The following is a 25,025-nucleotide window of genomic DNA, read 5'->3' on the forward strand; positions in this document are numbered from 1 at the left end:
ACCTGTTAAATGAGTTATCTTATCTGTACTCAGACCTGTTAAATGAGTTATCTCATCTGTACTCAGACCTTTTAAATGAGTTATCTAATATGTTAAATGGTATATAAGAGCACATCAGTAAATGAAAGACAGTAACAAGGATATTTACACTTTTCTCGCCTTTTTGCATCATTCTATTTTTAGTAGCAATGTATGTTTTTGATTTTCAAATCTCAAGACCCTTATCTTTATTCTTGTGTTGATAGGAAGTACCTATTCCTTGTGTTAATTAATGAACAAAATAGCTACAAACCTAAGAAACACATTTTTATTAGGGACTTATTTGGTTCGGGGTGAAACAACAACTTATTGGCTAAATAAGTTGTGTGAGTTTCAACATCACACAAAACAATAAAATATTAGTTGTAGTCAGTTAAGCATATTAAAATATTAATAAAAACAAAAACAGAATATTATATTATATTTTATTTGTGGTAGTTTTAGCAGTAATCATTTCCATTTTTTCACAGCCTTTAGGTGACTAGACATGACACAAGTCTTAAACTATAATTGGGATTGGGATCCCTGTTTGTGAATTAGAATTTCATTGTAATTTCACAGGAAAGTAAACAATTCAATGACTGGGACACAGTGAATTCCATCGATCAACAATTCTTTACAAAATGAAATGTCAACTAAAGTAGCCAGCACCATTAGAACACATTACAGTCATTTAAAAATAGTTTTCTAACACACCCTAATACCACGATACATATTAAAATAATAATTATCTTACACACTGTTATTATGTAATACATATTGTACCACCCTTTATAATTCTAACATATATGACAGCTTGTATAGTTCACTGATGAAACAAAAATAGCCATATGGCTATATGGCATTGATAAATATCCTACTTTAAAAGCTAGACTAATCTATTCCATACAATAAAGAAAGGTTGTCTTTGTAAACGAAGCATTGTACAGGTAAACACACCTGGGGACAATCCTGATACGATACAAGGGGTCCAGCCAGACACTTAACCAAAACCAGTAGTGGTGTCTCAAAAAATGATAACGTTAAAAATGTATTTTACAACAATTATGAAAACTTATAATCCTCCTTGCTAGCCCAAATAGTACAAAAGAGGCATAATTAATAAATACCCTGGGATATGGCGAAACGCCAGTACCTATACCTGATGAAAACCCACAAGATTGCACAAGTAAAAAACTACATTTTTTCACATATGACCAAGGAATCAAGCCCTGGCTGTTAAATAGCATAATAAGGCATAATAGCAATTTTTTTAAATGAAATAATGAATGACTGAGGTAATAAAAAAGGTTTCCTTCAGTCTCCCTGAAAAGAAGCATTCTCAAAATTCCGGGGTTTACATCTACATGTCGGTGTGAACCAACACAATCAGAGGTATACTGGATTTAACTGTTAGGTGAAGTGTCCCATTTTAAATTAAGTTCTGTTTTCCTTTGTAAATGTCTTTATGACAATAGGGACCTTATCGGGCTTGTTTAAAAAACAAAGATAAATGGGATCATCTCAATGATTTAAGCTGTTGCAAAATGTGAAAACATTTTATTTTTATAAGTTAATTGAACTTAATAAATACTGAAATTAATCACTTCAATTATTGAAATTGTACTGCTTGAATAAATGAAACTATAAACAAAGTGAACATATTGGAATACAACAGATTACATGAAAAGATATTATTCCAAGGTTAAGAATAATGATACCATTTAAACTATCATGTTCCTATCTTCAATATAGTATAATCTCGACTGTTGTGTTATGAAAAGCCAATGAAGAGTGGTAGTTTTCACTGTTTTATCCAAATTGACCTAAAAATAGTCAAAACTTTTTTCTCCGACTATGATTTACATGTACAGAGCAACCCGCTTATTTGCATAGCCCTTTTTCCATGACAAAATATGCAAATAACCGGAGTATTCGTATAGGCGGAGTTGGGTTTTGGCCCGTCTTATACACGTGTAGATCGTCAGGTCGGTACTCAAAATGGGCGCTATATGATTGTTTACGTTATTTGCATTAAAAATATATTTAAAAAAAAACATTATTTAAAATATAAGAGTAAATACGAAATACATGGGTTGTTATTCTTTGTAAATGTACAAACAAAAATATTTGCATACACTTCATTGTTTACTAAAGTTACTCGTCACTCTGGGTCCGATATCGGTCATACACGCGTGGGTTGGCACTACAATGTCATCGTTTCAATTAAGCCTAACATTCATTATCGTCTCGAGATGCGTGGTGTTCCTGCTATGAGTATATTAGTTGTTTGATCATAGATGATGAACTGCTGAAGCAATAGACTGTCTTAAATGACCGTGACATGTGTATTGTTGTTTGGGTTCGTTTTGGAAAATGGCGCACACACAAAAAGAGTTGTCGTTCATTACACATATGCCCCCACAATGCAACGCGCCTAGTAAACAATCATGGCGATCGCAATCTGCCTCAGCGAGTGTTCAAGTGCACAAAACACAGGTTTGGATCGATGCTATAATAAATAAACAAATCTCATCAGTAATTCTTCTGCACAATGCTACTGATATGGTCTGGATAATAACTAAATGTCGATATCGATGCATCGAACGTAACCTGTAATGACGAAGTGTGAACCAATGATTAGATAACGTTGTACATCGTGTCGAATCAATATGTAAGTTAAAAAAACATTTCATAAAACTTTTATTACGGGAAAATCACAAAAATACCCTAAAATCAATTAAAATTTTTCGATTTTTTGAAATTTTTATATGCATATAAGCGGGAGTCGGGTGTTTTAGTCGATGCAAATACACGGGATTGAAATACAAAGATAAAGAAGAAAAAAATCGGGACCTGAGAATTTTATGCAAATAAGCGGGATATTCAAATAACCGATATGCAAATAAGTGGGCTCCTCTGTATATCTTTTTTCAATGTACAAAATAGAGATGAGAAAAAATATCTGGTAGCATTGGAAGTTAAATATGAAAAATTCAAACCTCATATATAATCATGTATCTGACTTTAATATGACAACTCCAAATTAAGAAGAAATCGGAAAATGAGCCCTAAGCCTAATAATTCCCAAAATGTTCTTTAATATGTACATTACACATGTGTACTCACAGCAAATATATATGGCATAAAACCAGATGTAATATAGTACCATATAATGTTTATCAAAACTTATAGAACCATCTAAATCATTGATTTGTAGTTAAAACAGGGATTTAGTACCATAACTATCCATAATTACTGTAACAAAACTTCACACAAGCATCAATTGACATTGACACATTTAAATTTTAATTTATCCATGTATATTATTACCAAGTGTCATCAAAGATAGACACTATTGCTAACAAATGGTTTGTAGTACACTACCAGAGTATTGAACCATCATCTTAATATTATATTCAATATATTTTGTATTCTTAAAAAGAATTAAGTAGAGTTGCTCTCAGAAATGTAAATATAAATGGTTTTCATCAACAAGAGGCATGTAGGGCCTGCATCACTCATCTGGATATTTCAGTGATCATGGCAAAACAGACCAGCCATTTTATACTAAATGAAGTCCCCTTCACCCAAAGGCGCTCTGGACCAACTTTGGGCAAAATAACTTCATCAAAACAGAAAAAGGATTTTAATATACTTCTCTATGTCCCCTATTATAATGATTACCATAGGTTTGGTATTATCTGTGAATATAATTGATTATAAAAAAATAGATTACTTCTTAAAGGTTACAATATATTTATAATTAAAAATATAAAATCAACACAAGTTGTGTTTCTCTAAGGTTTCCAGGGGTAGCAGCCATCTTCAGGCAATTGTTTCTAACATCTTGGAAATGACATTATGATATTATATAGATAATGTAAGGAATGAATTCCTTGCAAAGGAAGATATATGTATATTAAAAAATAGTGACTGACAATCCAAGGTGTTACATTTTGCACAGCCGGTTTTCACTGTTTCTCTTTGTACTCTATTGGTTTCTGCAAAAAATGTATAAAGCTGATATATTTTGAAAAAGCCACTGTTGCATTCGGCAATGTGTCGGCTTATTGGTAAATGTCTGTAATGTTCATGTGAGATCTGTTCTCGGTGTAGTGTAACCTTCTTACAGAGGTTTTCAATTTGTCCAATGTAAAAGCTATTTGACTTTGGACAAATAATTGAGTATATCACATTAATTTTGTCAATTTGCAATCCTTGCCTAGTTTAACCTTTCAGACCATTCCATTTTTGAATATCACAGATTCTCCAGTAACTATATTTGCATGTTCTACATCTTTTATTGTTGCATGCAGTTACAGTGTGCGTTTCCGCCACCTTCGATGAAAATGCTGAATGGGTAAGGTATTTCTTCAGATTTTTTGGTTGGCGATAACTTGTGATAAATTTTGTGTTTTTCCAAATTTTTTTCATTTTGTCTGATCGATCCAAAATGTTCAATTTTTCTTTAATTTTTCTGCTGGTTTGGGGATTGTTCGGGTTATGTGTCGTGATTAAAGGCAACATAGTTTCGTCCCCCTTCCCGTTCTGTGATTGGTATTGCCATAGCTTTTTTGATACGTATAAAATCAATGGCTTCGGATAATTTTGCTCTATTGAAAATTGTTCAAGTTCATGAAGTCCCTTTTTTCTTAATCTAAACAGCGAAACCGGTTGCGCAAAATGTAGTGCCTTGGGTTGTCAATTACTATTTTTTTATATACATTACTTGCATTCAACATTTTCTGATATATAAATATAAATTCAAAATCACAGAATGCTGCATAATGCAAGTTAGGAATATAGAAAATTATCCTTTCCAGGGTCTAATATAATGACTGAAGATTTAGAGCCATGATAGTAATTCTAGCTTCAAAAAAAGATTCCACAAACTAAAACAATTCCGAAATCTATCAGTCTCATACTTTTGAAGTTTCAAGAGGTATCCATATCATAAATGTGTAATAATTCATGTCAGGGTTGAAGAAAAAATATTGTTTATGTATCTTGAAGCAGTGAATTAACCATCAACAGATGATCCTGTTGTGTCTCCATCTGTAGCTGAGCATTCGTCCTGTGTTAAAACACTACTGGAGGATATTTTTGGATCAGACACATCAATTAAATTTGCAGCAGTTGAATCTTTATCAGTCTTTTGTTCTATAGAACTTTCCATCTCCTTCTTCATTTCACGATTCTCATGAATAATTCGTTTCACTGCAACCAACCACTGGCCAACCTGAAACAAGGGAGGTCACTCAATTTTTCTTGTACAGAGTGAAAATATTCCTAGTAAAATATTTTCTGGCTTTTAACAAAATCTGGAAATTACAAATTCTCTTTCATAAACAGTACAATGGTTTTGGAAAAGTAATTTTCTTTGCTTCTTTATATTGTTATAATAGTTTTATTTATTATTAATTATACATCTTGCTAAGAAATAAAACATGAATCCGGTGATTTTTGGTCAAATTTGGCTATGATAGAAACAATTCAATTTCAGTGCAATCAAATGAAGACAGGTTAGCTTGATTACCATAAATTTAGTCCTATCACATTCTGACAAGCTAGCTTGGTTAGCTTGGTAGCCATCAATTTATTCCTATGATATTATGACAGGCTAGCTTGTTTACAATGAATTAAGTTCCTTTCCTATTCTGAAGAAAAACACTGACTTTAGAAAGAGAACATGATACACATTTCCGAGAGAGACTTATACCTCAGCTGTAAAGTCCACCATTAGCGATAGGTGGCGCTCCCAGGCCGTGTCATAGTCCTTGTTTTCTAAAGCTAAAAAGGAAAAATATATACATTAACATAAAAATAAGAAAAATAATAAACAAGTTTTAAATCAAGCAAATCGTAAAATAAGAGGAGCAACTCTTCTATTGCTGGTTTTTCCAACTGGAGCTTTTTCTTGTCCTGTTTTTATAAGTTTAAAATCAGTTTCTGTACTTTCTTAAACATCCTTCAAACCAATCATATTGAAAATGCTCAAATTTTGAGTATACTTCTGCGCTGTAACTAATCATGATACATATGGATACGTTTGTCACTGTAGGGGAGCACTTCTATGCTAATGCTATTTGCTACATTATGTGACTTCCTGATTCATGCAAACTGATGACAGCTGAATATCTATAGTTTACAATTGTTATAAAAATAAGAGACCCTTTTAAATATGAAGTTCTCTGTTATTTTAAATGTGACAAAAAGACTAACTGATGATGTTGAATAAATTTAAAATTTCTGTTTTTAAATGAAAACATATGGGCAAAGAGTGTTTGGATACCTTAACCACTCGGCCACCGCGGCCCCATTCTGAGAATACCATAACGAAGATCACTAACAATTAAATGCCATTAATGGGGCTGTGATAGCTCAGTCAGTTACAGCGCTGGCCATGTTATCTGTGTTGGTTTGTGTTTCTTTGGAAGCTGACAAACAGGCCACTTTCTTCTGTTGTGCAGTTGGCCAAACCACTTTACCCTAATTGTTCTGGATGGTATATGACAGGCCTATATTGCTCAGTGAGGTAGCTACAAATAAATATCATTATAACAAATAGGTACAATACCTTGGAGTATGTCCCAGATTCTTCCTCTTACATCCTTGGACAACTTCTTATCTTTCCAATTTTCTTTTAAAATCTGTAATTTCCTCTTGACATCTTCCGCTGCACGTCCCTGTGATGTTTAAAGGGAGATAATCATAAAATGATCAAACTAAATATCAAAACTCTAGTCCATTGACTCATGTTTAACTTTGGTTAGCATATAAATCGATGATAGAGTCGATAATCTTATAGGGAAATATATGCATTGCATAGCATATACATATACGCAACAGTTTAAAATGATGTACAAGACCGATCACATTGACGAATCAGCCGTGTGGGCTAAGTGGTATGTTACTTAGTACTGGTGACAGAGTAAAGGGTTCAAATCCCTTGGGGGTATTTTTCCCATTATAATTTTTTTTGCTTGCAGGTTATTTTACATGTGACAGTGCATATTTTTTTTTCATTTCATTTTTCCCCTTTATTTTCAATTCTACATTCAATTAATGTCATAATGCTAGCAACTTGACTATTCAACCAAACTATCGGTACTGAAATATAAGACAACATTCCAGGTGATACCCTACTCCAACAATGTTAGAGGTTTTACACAGCAGATACTTTTGACAGGCGCCGTGTAACCTCTAACTGCCCATAGCTGATTTTCCCGATGCTGACGATGAAATTTTCAAAGTTCATATTTTGAAAAAATATAGCGGCGTGTCAACTTACATTTAAATGATCAACAGGGTCCAATATATATTCCTTTCTATAATCCCATGATTAAATGAGGAGAATTTCTTAGCAAACACACAAATTATGAAGTTTTCTTCTTCTGAAGTGAAGCAGAGCTCAAGCAGACACTATATTTTGTACTGCCGGTAGTGAAAGTAGAAATACCACAGTGAAAGTAGAAATACCACGTGATTTGCCGATTAATACAAAAATGGATTACAAGCTATGTCTACAAGCGGAATACAACAAAATCTGTATCATTTCGTTCCGTTTGAAATACCCAAGACTTTTTTGTAACAACCTTTAGGCAGTCATTTTTAAAACCGGCTAGAAAAGTGCTACGACAACATGGACATGTATTTTGTGTGTTCTATACCGGATTATACTATATATTTGTGTCTGTGACATACATATGGGATATGTTTGCATACATGATGCGGAGACATCGTTGTAATGACCTGTCAACCACTTAAGTGGTTTTTTCAAGCATATTTCGTTGCGCCTGGATTTCAGGTGCAAGCTGAATCAAAGAATATATTAGCGCTTAGGAAATAAGAGGTCGCAGTCGGCATAATCATATCCGATAGAAAAAGAGCCGACTAGCGGCCTCTTATGTTATAGGAGTAGGTGATACCCCAAAACCCAAGACATTGATTTTACAAACTTTAATAATCAAAATATACAAATACGTTTGATAAGCTTAACAACCCAATGCTATTTAATATATACTGATCAACGACCACATCTGTTGATTTTCTTCATTTTATCTTCGTGTATAGGCACATTGAGTCTGTGACACAGAGACCAGGCTCAGTAAGTTTAATTATATTGAACATTTTTGTAAGGCCTTCGATAAATTCCTCTGTTCGCTGTTGGTCGACCAAAATCAATTGTATGTTAATTTGTGAATAATTTGAATACAATATGCAATATGGCATTGGGCAGACCATGTTGCAGCCATGTTACTCCATTATGTGTTCATATGCATTATTTACTCGCTGCACCGAAACATCAATAACAGGATTGCCTATTTTGAATATTCTACGAAAACTTCAATGACAGGTCGTTCTTGTCGGACTTTACATACAAGTAAGAGACACTGGAACTATACAGAATCTTTATATAACATTAATAATCAGGAACTTAGTGGTGGTCAAAGAAAATGTCAAATAATTAAAAAAAGTTTTTCCACAGTAACATTTTAGTGCTAACTGATGAAACTGCAACATGTATACCCTTCTTTGTATAAGGTTGGTGTACAATTTTGATTCAAGCTTGAAAAGTTAATGTCAAATTTAATCAAATAAATAAACATTGAAGAAAAATTAGGATAGGTGAAAAAATAGTTTTCAAAGGGCGATAACTCTTTGCTCTTTTTGTTTACCATAGGTTATTTAGATATCTTAAATGTAAAGTAATCAACACTGCCTAGTTAGCAAAGTTTAACACAATTTACCAAATCTTTTATACCTGCAGTCGTGGTAAACATCTTTCAAATTCGTTGTCAATTCTTTGTTGGACTTTTTCAAAAAGTTCATCTTCACTAGAAATGTTTGAGTTTTGAAGAACAGTCGTGTCTGTGCCATGTACATCCAATGCTGAAGAGTTGTTGTCAGACTCTGCCTTAGGTATGCTGGGAGAATTCGGACCCATCATAGGGATCAAGAGGGGCACCGGGGCTGATGGGGCAATGTTGGTTGTTGGGGGCAACACTTGTATCGGAGGAAGAAGCTGTACAGGTGAGATGGGTGGTCCATTAGCTGCATTAAGCAGAGTTCCTGAATCTAAATAGACAATAAGTTTTTAGAATAAGATTGCTTTATGATCATAATGTGTGTTGCAGCTCAGGAGAAATTTTGTCCAGTTTATTCCTTAATTCATCTGGATATTGAAAAGAATTATTATATCAAATGAGAAAATGTATAAAACTTTTATAATGGTCTAAATAAGTCTGACTTGGAGTCACAAATAAGAAATAAACTATGATTATCATTTCATTAAGCTATTGTTACACCATCAATGCAGAATTTCATATGAACTATATATCTATAAGCTACAAAAATATATGACTTGTCTATAAATCTGCAAATTTGGGGGAAAAAAGAGATAGCAACATGAATATCAAACTTCTGAATAATATCGATCATTTAAGTTTCTTTAATTATTTCCCTTTCCTCTGTTTGAATACCTAACAAATATTTTTTAAATTACTTTCATATTTTTTTTTAACTTTAATTTACCTAGTTCATGTAATACATTCAAAATATTTCCAAAGTGTGTTAGCTAGTACTTACCCACTCCACCTGTACTTGGTGTATTTGTGTTTACGGCCCCTCCAGTATAAGCTACACGCTTATTGAGTTTTGTCCCTCTTGGTGACGCATGTCCCGAGGTTTTCGGGGAATAATTAAACATAGGTGGATCATTCCATCCCCTGTCAGGATTTCCTGTTAAGAAACAAATTACTAAGTATTGAAGATATTGCCAGTTTCTTATGATTTATACTAATTGAATGGTGATAATCATTAATGAAACTGAGAGTTGCAATGCATCCTCACAAGCCAAGGATGTTCTCAACCTTATATATATATTTATAAAGTATATGTACATATATTTGGCATGAAATGATCTTTAATATTCATTGCCGTTTTTCTTTTTATCTAGGCTATCTGTGATACAAGTGTAATAGGGTTAATTGAAGTTGTTTTAAATATTGTTTTAGCAATTGTTAGATTTAATGTACAGCATCTGGGTTTCTTGTATTGTTAACTTAACGTGAATGTATGTAACATTGTTCACCTGTGGAGTCTGTCATGTGTTTGTTACCTGTGCTGTTCATGTAAGTGTGAATGCATAAAAATGCCTTGTTAAGTTTTAAGTCTTTGTGTGGGCTTTCCCGTCGAAGAAAGTCAGACCATCCGCTGATAAAGACGGATCCATGTATTAATTTATGAGTCCAGCACAAACTATTAGGTATGTGCTGATGTTATATTTTATTAACTACATGTATATAGTAAGGGTTATTATTCTTACTGAAATATCCATACTATATGTACATATATTTAAGTCAGAAAAATAAGTAGATTTTTTTATATAAATTTTTGTAAAACAATGCTTGTAGGCTGTTTTTCACTACACATTTAAATCTCATTTTTCATGTATATTTTCACTTCAGTTACAATGTATATATGTTCATGATTGTAGAGTGAATTTCATTGCATTTCATTAGACTCCACACAGTACCCTTGGCCCATTGTTGGGATAGGTACATGTAAATGTACTTCATGTGATAATTCTATTGTTTGTAGTTGATGAGATACTTCTATACAAGTGATTATAGCCAGAGGAAACTCTGGGGATATATTAGCCCAAATTTCCTCTGGCCCTGACACCATGTCTGGTGTAGGTACAGGGCCAGAGGAAACACAGGCTTGGGATATACTTACACTAACTGTATTTATAAATCAGATGAATTATCTGTGAAATTCATTGTAATGATTTATCAATTCGAAATTATGTAATATGAGTGTAATATTATTTAGTGAAAGCCTATGTATATCATCCATGTTGAGTAATGTCCATTCTGATTCAGACTATTTTGTAACAGGAGAAGAGAAAATGTAGCGACCACTCACTGGCCGGGGTTCAAACCCGGGACCTCCGAACACTAGCTGGATGCTCTACCAATTGAGCTACCTGGTCACTGATGATCGACCCAGTCCAGTCCCTCGATCTACACACTCCCTCCTTTTTTCCAAGTATTCGCCCTCGAAGACACATGAAACCCTCATAACAACACCGTGGGTATTTTAGATGGGCGCCAATTTTGTAACAGGAGAGGAGAAAACATAGCGGCCAGACTGGGGTTCGAACCCGGGACCTCTGAGCACTAGCTGGATGCTCTACCAATTGAGCTACCTGGTCACAGATGATCGACCCAGTCTAGTCTACAGCTACAATTTAACTAAATGAATTATTTGTTTCATTGTAAGGTATTTATACTTATCTTGACGTGCTTGTAACAGAATAAAAAATGAAAACCATATATATAACACCGACTGTTTGTCACCTGCTGAGTGACAGAGACAGTATTTAACACTTCGTATAAACTACATCGACCTGTTCTTAATAATATATGTAGCTCTAGCCTCTACTCGGCTAGAGGTGCATTGTAACAAACACGACTCAAAGTAAAAATTCTTGGATTATTATTATTATTATTATTAATTAATTAATTATCAATTGTGTACCACACAGGAGCCGGCTCCTCTGTCAATGTGAATATGAAATATTCATTAATAAAGAGCCCATGGTATTGACAGAACATCTGAGATTCAGTGTTTATAAACTTTAATCAAACATATGAAAAATACTTATTTGATGTTAATGGCGCATTTTGCATTAGACATGCATTCGAATGATCATTAAACATAAGCAGACATTGTCGTCGCTCATAAAATGTAAACAATTGGTGTCAATATATCCGAATAATTCATCTTTCAACAAAAATAACAATATTTAGTAATGACTAGACTTGCCTGGCCTGGGGGCCGCCATTGCTAGATTTCAACGTGGAACTTTTGACCAATGAAATTTCTAGAATCAGCTGTTACTTGCCGTTATGTTTACATGATATACTCCCTCTTTTATTTTTCATTCGCTGCTAATGTATCTACTTTTTCTTGGCCAAGGCGACTTAATCTCTGCAATTGTCAATTAATACCAAATATTCTCTTTTTTTGAACATGATCCTTTTGACCAATGACAACACAGTTAATGTTTTATGATGCATAGCATATTTTACAGTCGACCTAAGGATACAGTCTTCGGACTTCCTCTGGACTATACGTAGGCAATGCTCAATACGGGGGAGTTACTACAGGTAATTCGATAATACCCGAGAAAATCTGAGTAGCAAATGCGTGTCGACTGTTAGTGTTAGTTTGTGTGGCCAGGTTAGAAATCGATCACGGAAGCGTTGAAACGTGGACAGCAGTACATGAATTATGTTTTCATTCTGGGAAACTTAATGTTTTGATCTTTGGATATGTTATTTTCAAACGATGAGTATGGTGACGCGAACTGTTCTTCCCTTGTGTGTTTGTGTTGTGACAATCGCTGTTCTGTCTCCCTTTTATTGTCATGTCGTAAAAACAGCATCGCCGGAACAGAAACCAACAGGTCTGTATCTTTTTGTATATCCCCACTTCAAATTAGTTATTTTTTTCATTCTTAACTATCCTTTAAATTTCTTAGGAAGGTTATATTTTTACGAAGATCTTGAGAAGATTAGTGTCTGCGGTTGTCCTTTGATGTCGGGGCAGACGTGGCCCCCGGCTGTCAAACATACTTACACATATTGTGAGAGCACCAACTTGCCCCTACTTTTAGCTCTAGGCAACGTATTGGTTTATAATTACGATAATAACCATATACCATCTTCAATCCATAATCATTAAAACCTATCAGCACCCTCCCGTTTGTGGAGTCACCGGTGTACACAAGAGGTTGTGTACAATACACAAAGTTTCGCAATCAGTTGTTTAACTGTCTGTCCACATGATTTTCCACATTTGATTTAATTTGACTGTTTTCATCCATTTATCATTATTAGTTATTAATTCGACAAATTTTGTGACATTAATAATTACAAAAAGATCAGATAACAGGCAATGTCTAATTACAGGCAGTGTTAGAATTCAGCACTATAAGAAGAAACTTTCACTATGAGAGCAGCAATATGCAGTTGGGACTCTATCAGAATCATTGATATAACAAAAACTATGATTTTTGAGAGAACAAAGATATAGTTTTTGCTTATAGTGCCGAACTATCAGTGTAAACTGTTTAAATCTTTATTCAACATAACTACAGTCAGTATAACTGAATAACACTTGTACGTACATCTGAGATAATTCATCTTATTATTACATGTATTATACAATTTTATTTTTTTTACAATGAAAAGGATTTATTAAATCCTGTTCTGGAAATAAACTTAAATCAATTGTCTCCTATATCTGGTTGAAATGCATACAATATATTTATTATAATCTATGCAAATATAGGAAGTTATTTGAAAAACATTTATACATATATCATTAATAAGTGGTTAAAGGATATCACAGTATATGAATTTATATTAAGGTTTCTTAAGATAATGCATTCCAAATTTAAACAAATTGTTCTTGTCAATGTGAAATTTTGTCAAATAAGCTCAAGCCATGTAATATATGTTAGAATAAGATACCTGTTTGTCAGTTTGATAAACTTGAATGGGGTTTTTAATGTCTTGATATATCTTAGAAATATACAAGATCTGTTATAGGGCATCAAGCTGACCCTTGATTTTTAGCAATTTCAGAAGTCATATTTGTCAAATAGACATGCATCCCTAGCTTCAAACCAAGAGTTTTTGGGGAGAGACTCAGCTTGAGTCAAATACAGTGACTTGTGCAAGTGTTGCAGTCCACATGATCTCTCAGTATATAAGTATAATATTATGGAGTCAACATGATCTATATATATACTATAGGCTGTTGATGTTTGGGGCACTTGTTTACATCTGTACAAGATAGAACTAAGTAGGTAGTATGACCTGTCAGTAATATATTCAGGTACCATGTGCATTGATCAGTATGACCTGTAAGGTTATAAGTTAATATTTTGAGTACTGACAATAATGAAGTTATATGCAGGGAGTTTGTTTGACTAATTACTAAAAATAGATACTGTCCACGTGGTCCTATAAAAAACACTGACAGACACATGCATCAGCCATCAGTGTTAAAATACATAGTCTATTATATTTGACAAGTTCAACTTTTGTATTGCAAATACATGTATATATATAACAATGAATTATGTTTGAAGGTATTATGGACGTGTCACATTATATACTAATACTAATAATATAATACATTGTGTTTACACAGTAGTAACTGATTACACTGAATAAAGTGTGAACTGGTGGCAGATCTAGATCTGTCCACAATATTGTCAGCTGTATTTATTCATCAATTGACAACACAGTTGATTTAATTGATACTATTATATTTTGTATTAAATTAAAGTGATATTTGAAGAAGTAGTTGTGGTCATTATATTTGTGAAGTGGCTCTGATAATTTGGACTGGGTAATTAGATGTCTAAGATTGTGTGCATATAACCTCTGCTCAGGTGAAGATATCCTAGGTGCTTGGTTCAACTTAATGGTCCCTATATATCTACAGTCACTGCTCTCATGGTTATGCTCTAGAGCATGGCATTTTATCCAAATTGCTCTGGATGGATTACCCTCCCTTATGTTGTTCAGCGAGGTATTCACCAGCTACTACAAGGATAGATCAAAATGACCCTGACTGTTCACAGATTGATCAATCAAATCAAGGAAATTTAGGAGATCATTAGTTATATCTATGATACAGTCAAAATCATCAGTGTCTGTTGAATGTGTCCAAACCATCTGTTCCTGGCATCTGTCTCAAAATTAACATATATACCAATTATATCAGCCTATTATATACATCACACACTCATACATGGTTTGTAATACATTTGTATCATGAGAATTTATACAATTTCCTCAGGTTACAAAAGAATTGATTTGGCTTATAATTAGTCTTCAAGGGTCTAGAGCTAGCTACATTTCAACATTTCCAACTAGGATGTATGCATTATTGCTGATTGGTGGAATTGGTATACACAAATAGTCGCATATATAATATACCCAGTATTTTATCAATATATTTGTATATAAAACCAGTAATTGTTTACTAGCTTTATATTTCTTCACAACTGATCATGAAGTATGTGGTGAAATTTTGATCAAAGTTAAAATATAATCATTTAATTTAATTGATAAAATGGAAAATATATCAATCATACATTATTACCTTTAGCTTTCTTCATTTATATCTAAAGCCTCTTAAAATTTTCATAACATATGATTATAAGAAGATTAAAAAAATGTTGAATTAAATTGGGCCTATATATATGCAAATAATGTATAGCTAGCATGATCAAGTAAAGGGCTATATGAGGATTTTTCAAATGAATGACCTTGACCTTCATTCAAGGTCACATGGATCAAATACACTAAAATATTTAAACAACTTTTCCTTTAACTAAATGGAGCCCATGGCCACTTATTATGATATAATTAGATATTATAAAATCCCGCTTATAATATTTTTACCATGTACCAGATTTTCTCTATATGAATATATATACGGTATATATCATGTTTATTAAAATATGGTGAAACACGTATACGTATATCCTGGTTATTATAAAAAAAAAAAGATCTGTACATGTACTGACTACTGAATTATATTTTGTTAGCAGCTGGAACTCCAGGTAAGTGGTCCTATTATATTTAGACACCTGAATGAGTAATTAGTGTCCTAATTATCACCAAAGGCCTCCAGGCAGGACCCCGGGGTCCAGTTACCCAAGATTTCACACCTCACACCAGAAAACAAAAGAGGTCAAACCATGGCCACCTTACATGTAGTAATGATGTACTACTGCCAATCTATTGGCTGGTCAGGCTGGGTTGTAGCTGACAGCTGGTAAAGACTTGATTATATAATTATAGTCCAGTTATATAATTAGAATATGATGATATGTTGCTAGAGAAATCCTTCCAATTTCAACCAAAACACACCTTTTAGGGAAATCTTTTTTTTTTATCATCAATTAATTATAAGTTTTCCATGAGAATCAATTTTGACAATAAAAAATGGACACCTGTGTAGAGTCCTCAATAGGCACCTGTTGTAATATATTTAGTGTGTCCACATGTACATGTACATTGACCTGTCACATTGACCTTTACTTGGAATATTCACAGAAGGCATTCATTTCTATTAGTGCATAGGTATGTCAACCTGTTAATTGATATTTCTTTGCATTGATTACATCACATTCATGCACCAACTGAAGTACACATTGTGGAGTAACTTGACTGAATAATCAACCCGATATTGTATATTGTTAAACTATATTGACAAAATACAAGTGATTTTGGGCGACAACAGTGAATTTGAAAGGCTTTACAAAAATACGCTCTGAGCTTGGTCTCTTGCAATTGTGTTACACGCTCCATCTGCCTATACTGGTATGTAAAATAATTATAAAAAAGACGGGTGCAGTCATTGATTCGTTAATTTAACATCAGAGAATCAAGCTTATCAAAGGTTTTTACATATTTCAATTATTCAAGTTTGTAAAATGGAATGTACTTGGTCGAAGATGGCGATGAATGAAGAATCGAATATAGGAAGTACAACACAACAAAACATACACATATATATGTAAACACACGAATAAAAACTTTTATAAGGGCAACCATTCCCAACTGGATTCGACCCAGTTATATACCAAGGTCTCAATAATGTACCAATTAACTTATAGTTATAGCATACATGAATGATTCATCAATGCAAATGGTACCCGGTCTTGTACTGCTTGAAACTGTTGCATATGTATGCATATGTCATGCATCTGTTTTCCCTACATGTATGATTATTGCCTTGCCTGCAATCAATATATATGCTAATCAAAGTTCAACACGGCAGGTCATTTTGGTCGGACTACATATAAACTAGGCAATACAAGCTTAATTATTATAAACAGCAGTACTAGAATATATATACTGTATTGCTGAATAGAATATTTAATGCCCCTAAGGAAATCTTACATATTGTTAAATATACTTCATGGTTAATTTGATGAAGTTGACATTTTTAGCCCACCATCATCAGATGGTGGGCTATTCAAATCGCCCTGCGTCCGTGGTCCGTCGTCCGTCCGTCCGTCCCTCCGTCCGTCCGTCCGTCCGTCCGTCCCTCCGTCCGTAAACAATTCTTGTTATCGCTATTTCTGAGAAAGTACTGAAGGGATCTTTCTCAAATTTCATATGTAGGTTCCCCTTGGTGCCTAGTTATGCATATTGCGTTTTGAGACCAATCGGAAAACAACATGGCCGACAGGCAGCCATCTTGGATTTTGACATTTGAAGTTTGTTATCGCTATTTCTGAGAAAGTGCTGAAGGGATCTTTATGAAATTTCATATGAAGGTTCCTCTTGGTGCCTAGTTATGCATATTGCATTTTGAGACCAATCGGATAACAACATGGCCGACAGGCAGCCATCTTGGATTTTGACAATTGAAGTTTGTTATCGCTATTTCTGAGAAAGTACTGAAGGGATCTTTCTCAAATTTCACATTCAGGTTCCCCTTGGTGCCTTGTTATGCATATTGCGATTTGAGACCAATCGGAAAACAACATGGCCGACAGGCAGCCATCTTGGATTTTGACAATTGAAGTTTGTTATCGCTATTTCTGAGAAAGCACTGAAGAGATCTTTCTCAAATTTCATATGTAGGTTCCCCTTGGTGCCTAGTTATGCATATTGCGATTTAAGACCAATCGGAAAACAACATGGCCGACAGGCAGCCATCTTGGATTTTGACAATTGAAGTTTGTTATCGCTATTTCTGAGAAAGTACTGAAGGGATCTTTCTCAAATTTCACATGCAGGTTCCCCTTGGTGCCTAGTTATGCATATTGCGATTTGAGACCAATCGGAAAACAACATGGCCGACAGGCAGCCATCTTGGAATTTGACAATTGAAGTTTGTTATCGCTATTTCTGAGAAAGTACTCAAGAGATTTTTCTCAAATTTCATATGTAGGTTCCCCTTGGTGCCTAGTTATGCATATTGCGATTTAAGACCAATCGTAAAACAACATGGCCGACAGGCAGCCATCTTGGTTTTTGACAATTGAAGTTTGTTATCACTATTTCTGAGAAAATACTGAATGGATCTTTCTGAAACTTCATATGTAGGTTTCCCTTGGTGCCTAGTTATGCATATTGCGATTTAAGACCAATCGGAAAACAACATGGCCGACAGGCAGCCATCTTGGTTTTTGACAATTGAAGTTTGTTATCGCTATTTCTGAGAAAGTACTGAAGAGATCTTTCTCAAATTTCATATGTAGGTTCCCCTTGGTGCCTAGTTATGCATATTGCGATTTAAGACCAATCGGAAAACAACATGGCCGACAGGCAGCCATCTTGGTTTTTGACAATTGAAGTTTGTTATCACTATTTCAGAGAAAGTACTTAATAGATCTTTCTGAAATTTCATATGTATGTTTCCCTTGGTGCATAGTTATGCATATTGCGATTTGAGACCAATCTGAAAACAACATGGCCGACAGGCAGCCATCTTGGATTTTGACAATTGAAGTTTGTTATCACTATTTCTGAGAAAGTATTTAAGGGATCTTTCTCAAATTTCATATGTTAGTTTCCCTTGGTGCCTAGTTATGCATATTGCATTTTGAGACCAATCTGAAAATAACATGGCCGACAGGCAGCCGTCTTGGATTTTGACAATTGAAGTTTGTTATCGCTATTTCTGAGAAAGTACTGAAGGGATCTTTCTCAAATTTCATATGGAGGTTCCCCTTGGTGCCTCTTTATGCTTATTGCATTTTGAGACCAATCTGAAAATAACATGGCCGACAGGCAGCCATCTTGGATTTTGACAATTTAAGTTTGTTATCGCTATTTCTGAGAAAGTACTGAAGGGATCTATCTCAAATTTCATATGGAGGTTCCCCTTGGTGCCTCTTTATGCTTATTGCATTTTGAGATCAATTGGAAAACAATATGGCCGACAGGCAGCCATCTTGGATTTTGACAATTGAAGTTTGTTATCGCTATTTCTGAGAAAGTACTGAAGGGATCTTTCTCAAATTTCATATGGAGGTTCCCCTTGGTGCCTCTTTATGCTTATTGCATTTTGAGATCAATTGGAAAACAATATGGCCGACAGACCGCCATCTTGGATTTTGACAATTGAAGTTTGTTATCTCTTATATAGCTAGGATTCCCTTGTTTGAAAAGTACTGGAGGGATGTCTCAATTTGCACAGATTAGTAAAATGAAGGGAAAAGTAGAGAAAAGATCAATCTGACATGGAACTTATGAAGATCATTCAATGGTGGGCGCCAAGATCCCTCTGGGATCTCTTGTTATAAACTGTAATACTTGTAAACCCTGTGAATTAATATATTTAATATATGTAGTCCTGAGTTTCTGTTAGAATGAATAAAAGTGATTGAAAAAGGACTTGGAGTTTACCTTTAGGTTTTCTTTAAAAAATGTATTTTGATTAACACAACAATTCAGTTAATTATATAATTACAGGCTTAAATATAATGTAGATATGATAGATATATCTAAGTCTGTATCCACGGAAAACCTAGAGGTCAACTCCAAGTCATTTTTCAATCACAACCCAGTACCCAGCAGAGGTACTATATCATATAAAACGTTCATATATATATAGTTCTGTGAAGTTGGAAAACTTGCACCGTGGATGCAGATATATATATATTATATATATACAAGAGGGTGTACATGTTGTGACACTGATACGGAAATTATATAAAGATAACAGGTATATGCTATGTCACTTATACAGGATACTGTATTTGACCTAATAAGGGCGCCTGCCCTAGCTTAATAAGGGCACCCCTACCTTTTTTCTCCCAAGAAAAAAAACCTTTGAGTGTCAAAATGGTGTTCAAAAGTAATAACCCATGTGAAATGTTTTGTTACTTTATGTGTTCAATTTTCCTCACCCAATTAAGTCACTGGAACAGAAGGTTTGGCACATTTTTTCTATTCAGTGATACAGATGTCACTACAAAGTGAGCCCGAAACTAATATATTGCTAAACACACATACAAATTACTAATCAATAACTACCATACTGTATTTATTTGAAGATCAAGTAAAAGACTTAATTCACATTGTTAACTAAAAGTTGTTAAGACAGAAAGCTAGTTAAAGACAGTGTAAATAAATTATTAGGTCCAAGAAAACGATGTCTGATATGATCTTGGAAATCACCTGTGTATATAAATAGAACACAAAAGAGTTCTATTTGAGCATAAATGGTGGAACACTTGTTCTCTGTTCTAAAGAACAGCTAGCTTGGTTTACAAGTTTACAGGAATATTCAAGTGATGTAGTAAGCTTAATTAATTTATGATTATGCTAGATATTTTCATTTTGAATATTTTTATGACTCAATATTTTACCGTTTCCACAGTCTTGGGTATTCTGCTATAAGGTACAGTCTGTTTCATAAAACTTCAGAATAACAAATCCTAATAAGGGTGCCCCCACTGTCAATTACCCATGCCCTGCGCCCTTATTAGGTCATATACGGTATATATCAATGGAATTGGATTGGATATATCCACATTAAAATCCGAGATAAATCTAAGCAATACACATGTATGTTTTCCAACTTCACAGAACTATATATGAACCTTTTATATGGTATAATCCACATACTGGGTATATTAACTCCATTGTGATGTCAATATTGCTTCACATATCATCACATGTATACATGTACATTTGAAGTCACCAAAGAGAGACAGCTATGTAGGGAATGAAAATATTGACATTTTAGATTTGATATATCAGTTTGATGTAATGTTTCTTTTCATGAATACATTTATGTATTTGCAAATTTATGTGGTATCTTGGTTATAAATAAAGTTTTGAATGTGATATATTCTGATGGGGGCAAATGGAACAATTGTCTCGTCATTCTGTTATTACCATGGGTGTATACATAAATGCATGTACACATGTACATGAATGCATAATTGAAGAGACTGACATCTGCAACAACTAGAAGTGTATGGATATTTAATTGTTGATGATCCATACAGTATGTTAGTATGTAGGATCAGGTCACTTCTTCTACATTACACATTACTCTGTCTGACGACTGTAATGTACATATGTTATGTGGGATGTTCTGAACAGCTATATGTTGTCAAAGGGCCAGACCCAGTTGGTATATAACAGAGGGTCAGTCTGTCACCTAGCTCTGCCAATATTAGCTAATTATAAAAAAGGTTTGGGATGCAAGTCTTTGCTACAGTTCTGTATCATACGTTTCGTTTCACACGACTTTACTTGAATATAATATAAGAAATCACAAAAATTGTACATTGCTATTTATATATAATTCGTCATGTATTATAAAGATCTTGGAAAGTTCAATTTTACTTTGGTAATTCTATATCCAGCTCGATCCTAGCCCTAATGTTTCCATTTGATCAATTCTGTTGCGTTGTGTATATACAAATGTATACAGTGGAACTTCATTAACTCGAAGTTGACAGGACCACGAGAAAACTTCGAGTTATCCGAGTGTTCGAATTAAGCGAGTTATCGTTTTTGGTGAAAAGTTTGGTCAATATTTGTCAACATTATATAATCATAACAACTCCGCTCTGTCGTTCATCAGTTAAGTGTAAAGACGGGTCAATACATGTACATGTATATGTAATATTTCGTTCTGTCACTTGTAGTTTGGTGTAGTTTTGCCGATATACAGTCTCTATAAAGTTTCTTTCGCTTAGTCACTTCAATAACGATCTGATGTAACTTACATGTCATGTTTGCAAATGGAATAACGATAAAATGGAATTTAACCGAATAACAATTTATTAATGTTATATCAAATAACCGTTTAAATTTAACACATATTATACGTAAAACGTAATAGAACCATTACCTTATATTGGACATATAAAATACTGTTTGGTAGTTCTACTTACGTTTTACCGATAACTACAGCATTTTCATGTGTATTAGCACAGGAAGTTGGTACTGCGCATGTGCATATCAAATGTTACTGTTACTGAGTTGGTGTGTTATCCGATTTAATAGACAGCGCTGACCGTTACATTTGTACTCTGAACACCTCAGCAGTAATTACGCTATTGTTTAAGCAGTTTAAAGATTTAATAAGCTCCGGTGACAGTCTGTTTCATTTCTACACCTGTAAAAACATCAGCCGAGTAGATCTACCGGTGTGTCAGAGATTAGTTCCACTTGAGCGAGCGGGTAGTTGAGTTGTTGACTATCGTGTGGACTATTATCGGCAACCGCCTTAGGAAATTACCTGATGTAAGTAAAACAGTACTTTTTATCACCGACAGTTATTGTTATAAGATTCCACCGACAATTTCTTTAATGAATTTATGAAACACTTAAAATAGCATTTAATAATCGGTAGGTTTGTAGTGCCGATACAAACGGAATTTCTATGTTGGCGTTTACCACCGATCGTTGGGACACAAAAATGATACTTCGAATATTCGATCATTTCAAGTAAGATTTTTATTGTTGGGACCAAATTTTCACTTTGTATTTTCTGAGTTTTCCGAATTCAAGTTTTCCGAGTTTTTTTTTACTAGGATAAAGAGAGAATTCGGCCGGGACTGACAAAGTACTTCGAGTTAAGCGGGGTATTTGAAATTTCCGAGTTCGAGTTTATGAAGTTCCACTGTACATAAACTTAGTAAATACAACTGTAGCTCAGGTATTGGATCCAGTTTATGTTTCTTTATAACTAATTAATATATTTAGAATTTAGAAAAGGAAAAATTCAAAATTTAAGCCAAGAAAATTTGTCTGAACTCCAACATACAGATTACACAATGCATTCTAAGAGAACAGTTCCAATAATATTGAATTTGGCTATATTGACAGTAACACCATTTTGACCAGCCTTTTTTATACTTTGTTACTGCTAGCTTATAAGCTAGCTAGATTATAAAAATATAAATACCTTAAAACCAATGCAAAGTAAAACAACTATTGATCCTGTGTAAGCACAAGTGACCACTCAAGGCACTACATTCTGAACGTTATTGTTGCTGTTTATATAGAGGTCCCGCAAACTCGTTGTATATGGCATTTCGAGTGATTTTTGGAACTTTGGAAAAATAGCTAATAAGAGTGAAAGAAATATCAAATACAACATCCACGAGTTTGTGTGGGCTGTTAACGTTTCTACCACAACAGGAAAGCTATATATTCTGATGATGAATTCCTGTTTAAGTAAACATGTGTTCTTTTTACAATATCCGATGAGCTGTATAAGGATACGACCTAAAGTGAAGTAATGTCGCTAATTAGTATGCAAAACTCGCAGTTTCGGAAATGTATGGAAATATTACAATTTATTACAAATCATAAATAATAAACAAGTTTATTCTTTTCAAAGCAAGAAACTGATAGAAAACCATAAATTTTTAAAAATATGAAAAAAACAACTGCGAACTACTTCTTGTGCGCAGTCATGATCTTATCGGGGACCTCATGAAGCGGAATTAAAATGTCAGCCAATGCAATCAAAACACATTGAACAACATGATTTAAAAATAGTCTGGTCAAAGGTCACTGTGCATATGTGTCAGCCAATCAAAACACATTAAGAGTTCATTATTGTATGGTATAAACTGATTTCTAATACATATATATATATATACAAAGGGTTTGAAGAGGTTAACATTTAAAACTGCCTACTCTTGCGTACTGTATATTATAAAGCACTATTCTACGTATACCCTATAGCCTGAGTAATTATAAACCAGCTGATTATGATTAGTACCTGAATACTTGTATGTACAATATTGTATATATAATCATATAGGCCTGAGTGTACATGTGATCAGAGAATGGTTACCAGCTACTGCAGAAACACTGTTACTTGCATCAATAGTAATCAATTATGTGTAGAAGGTGGTATTCTTATATGTTATATGCACCATGTGGGTATAGTAGTGTGATTTGTGAGGTCATGGTTAGGTCAGTGTTCTTGTTGAGGTCGGTGTCGGGGTCATGAAGTCAGATATATGTGAATATATATTTGGAGTGTCCCAATTTTATGCCATGACTGACAAATCTTTTGTCATTAAAAGTATCTGGGAAATTTAACTCTCACCAATACCTGATGTAAAAGTTTTCTCGTATTGGTCGAATCTGAAATGCATTAAATCCATTGATTCGCAGGTTTCATTTATTGAAATTATAGCAACTTTCAAAGCCATAATTTGAAGAAATGAAATAAGCATCAAAATATAACTAATGTACATTATACATGTACGTGTGTGATAGGTAATTATATATATATATAATGTTTCCTACATCTGGTACAGGGCGGGGCAGTCATGTACACCAGAGGTAGAATACATCTGTACACATGGTCAGACATTGATACAACTATGTACATGTCTTATATGTAAGAGTTTTAATTATTTCTAACCAACATGTTAACACCAAAGACCAGATGTTGTATATTGATTGTTTGTTCCTCTGTTGAGTTGAGATTGACTACCTGTAGTTGTATGTGACACTTTATTATTATCTGGGTATAGTCACAGGACTGATAGATCAGCTGTCCAATTCAACATTGTCTGTTTTTGTTCATTGATTATTCCACGTAACATTAAGTCAAATGATACCTGGCACAAGTTTCCTTTTTTTTTTCCATAGGAAAATTAAGCATTAGAGAATTTAAGGAAAGTTAATTTCCTTAGGGAAGATTTTCCCCTTACAACCAATTACAATAATGCTGCTTTCCTATGGGAAAATAGATTATATAATTAGGACTATATATTGATGAATCTTTGGCCAGGTGTGAAGAACAGAAAAAAGGTAATGCTTCGAAGGAAAGATCTAGAGTGGACAGAAATAAATGGAGAAGAATATAGCATCGCAATATTACAATAAGGATGTGAAACAGTTTTGGTCCCTTCAATGTCCCCTGATCATCAACAGAAGATCTAGATGGAAGAAAATCCTTGATGA

The 25,025-nt window shown here is 33.9% G+C and overlaps 2 protein-coding genes across 5 annotated transcripts in view; one reads left to right on the forward strand and one right to left on the reverse strand.

Annotated features, from left to right (window-relative positions):
• Positions 1-4,324: 4,324 nt before the first annotated feature.
• Positions 4,325-9,782, reverse strand: LOC117329224 (steroid receptor RNA activator 1-like). The gene is made up of 5 exons (XM_033887056.1): positions 9,610-9,782; positions 8,786-9,099; positions 6,599-6,707; positions 5,741-5,811; positions 4,325-5,260 (listed from the first exon to the last, which is right to left on the reverse strand). The coding sequence occupies exons 1-5, from the start codon at positions 9,728-9,730 to the stop codon at positions 5,042-5,044; spliced, it is 834 nt and encodes a 277-aa protein (XP_033742947.1). The 5' UTR covers positions 9,731-9,782; the 3' UTR covers positions 4,325-5,041.
• A 2,439-nt stretch (positions 9,783-12,221) lies between these two features.
• LOC117329225 (stromal interaction molecule 1-like) overlaps positions 12,222-25,025 on the forward strand; it is a 78,783-nt gene continuing 65,979 nt past the window's right edge. For all 4 annotated transcript variants that reach the window (XM_033887057.1, XM_033887059.1, XM_033887058.1 and 1 more), the window contains exon 1: positions 12,222-12,496. In XM_033887057.1, coding sequence (XP_033742948.1) covers positions 12,379-12,496 — 118 coding nt within the window. In that variant the 5' untranslated portion in view covers positions 12,222-12,378. The remainder of the gene's footprint in view (positions 12,497-25,025) is intronic.

This window comes from Pecten maximus, chromosome 6 (genome assembly GCF_902652985.1).
Source record: "Pecten maximus chromosome 6, xPecMax1.1, whole genome shotgun sequence".
Classification (NCBI taxonomy): Eukaryota; Metazoa; Mollusca; class Bivalvia; order Pectinida; family Pectinidae; genus Pecten; species Pecten maximus.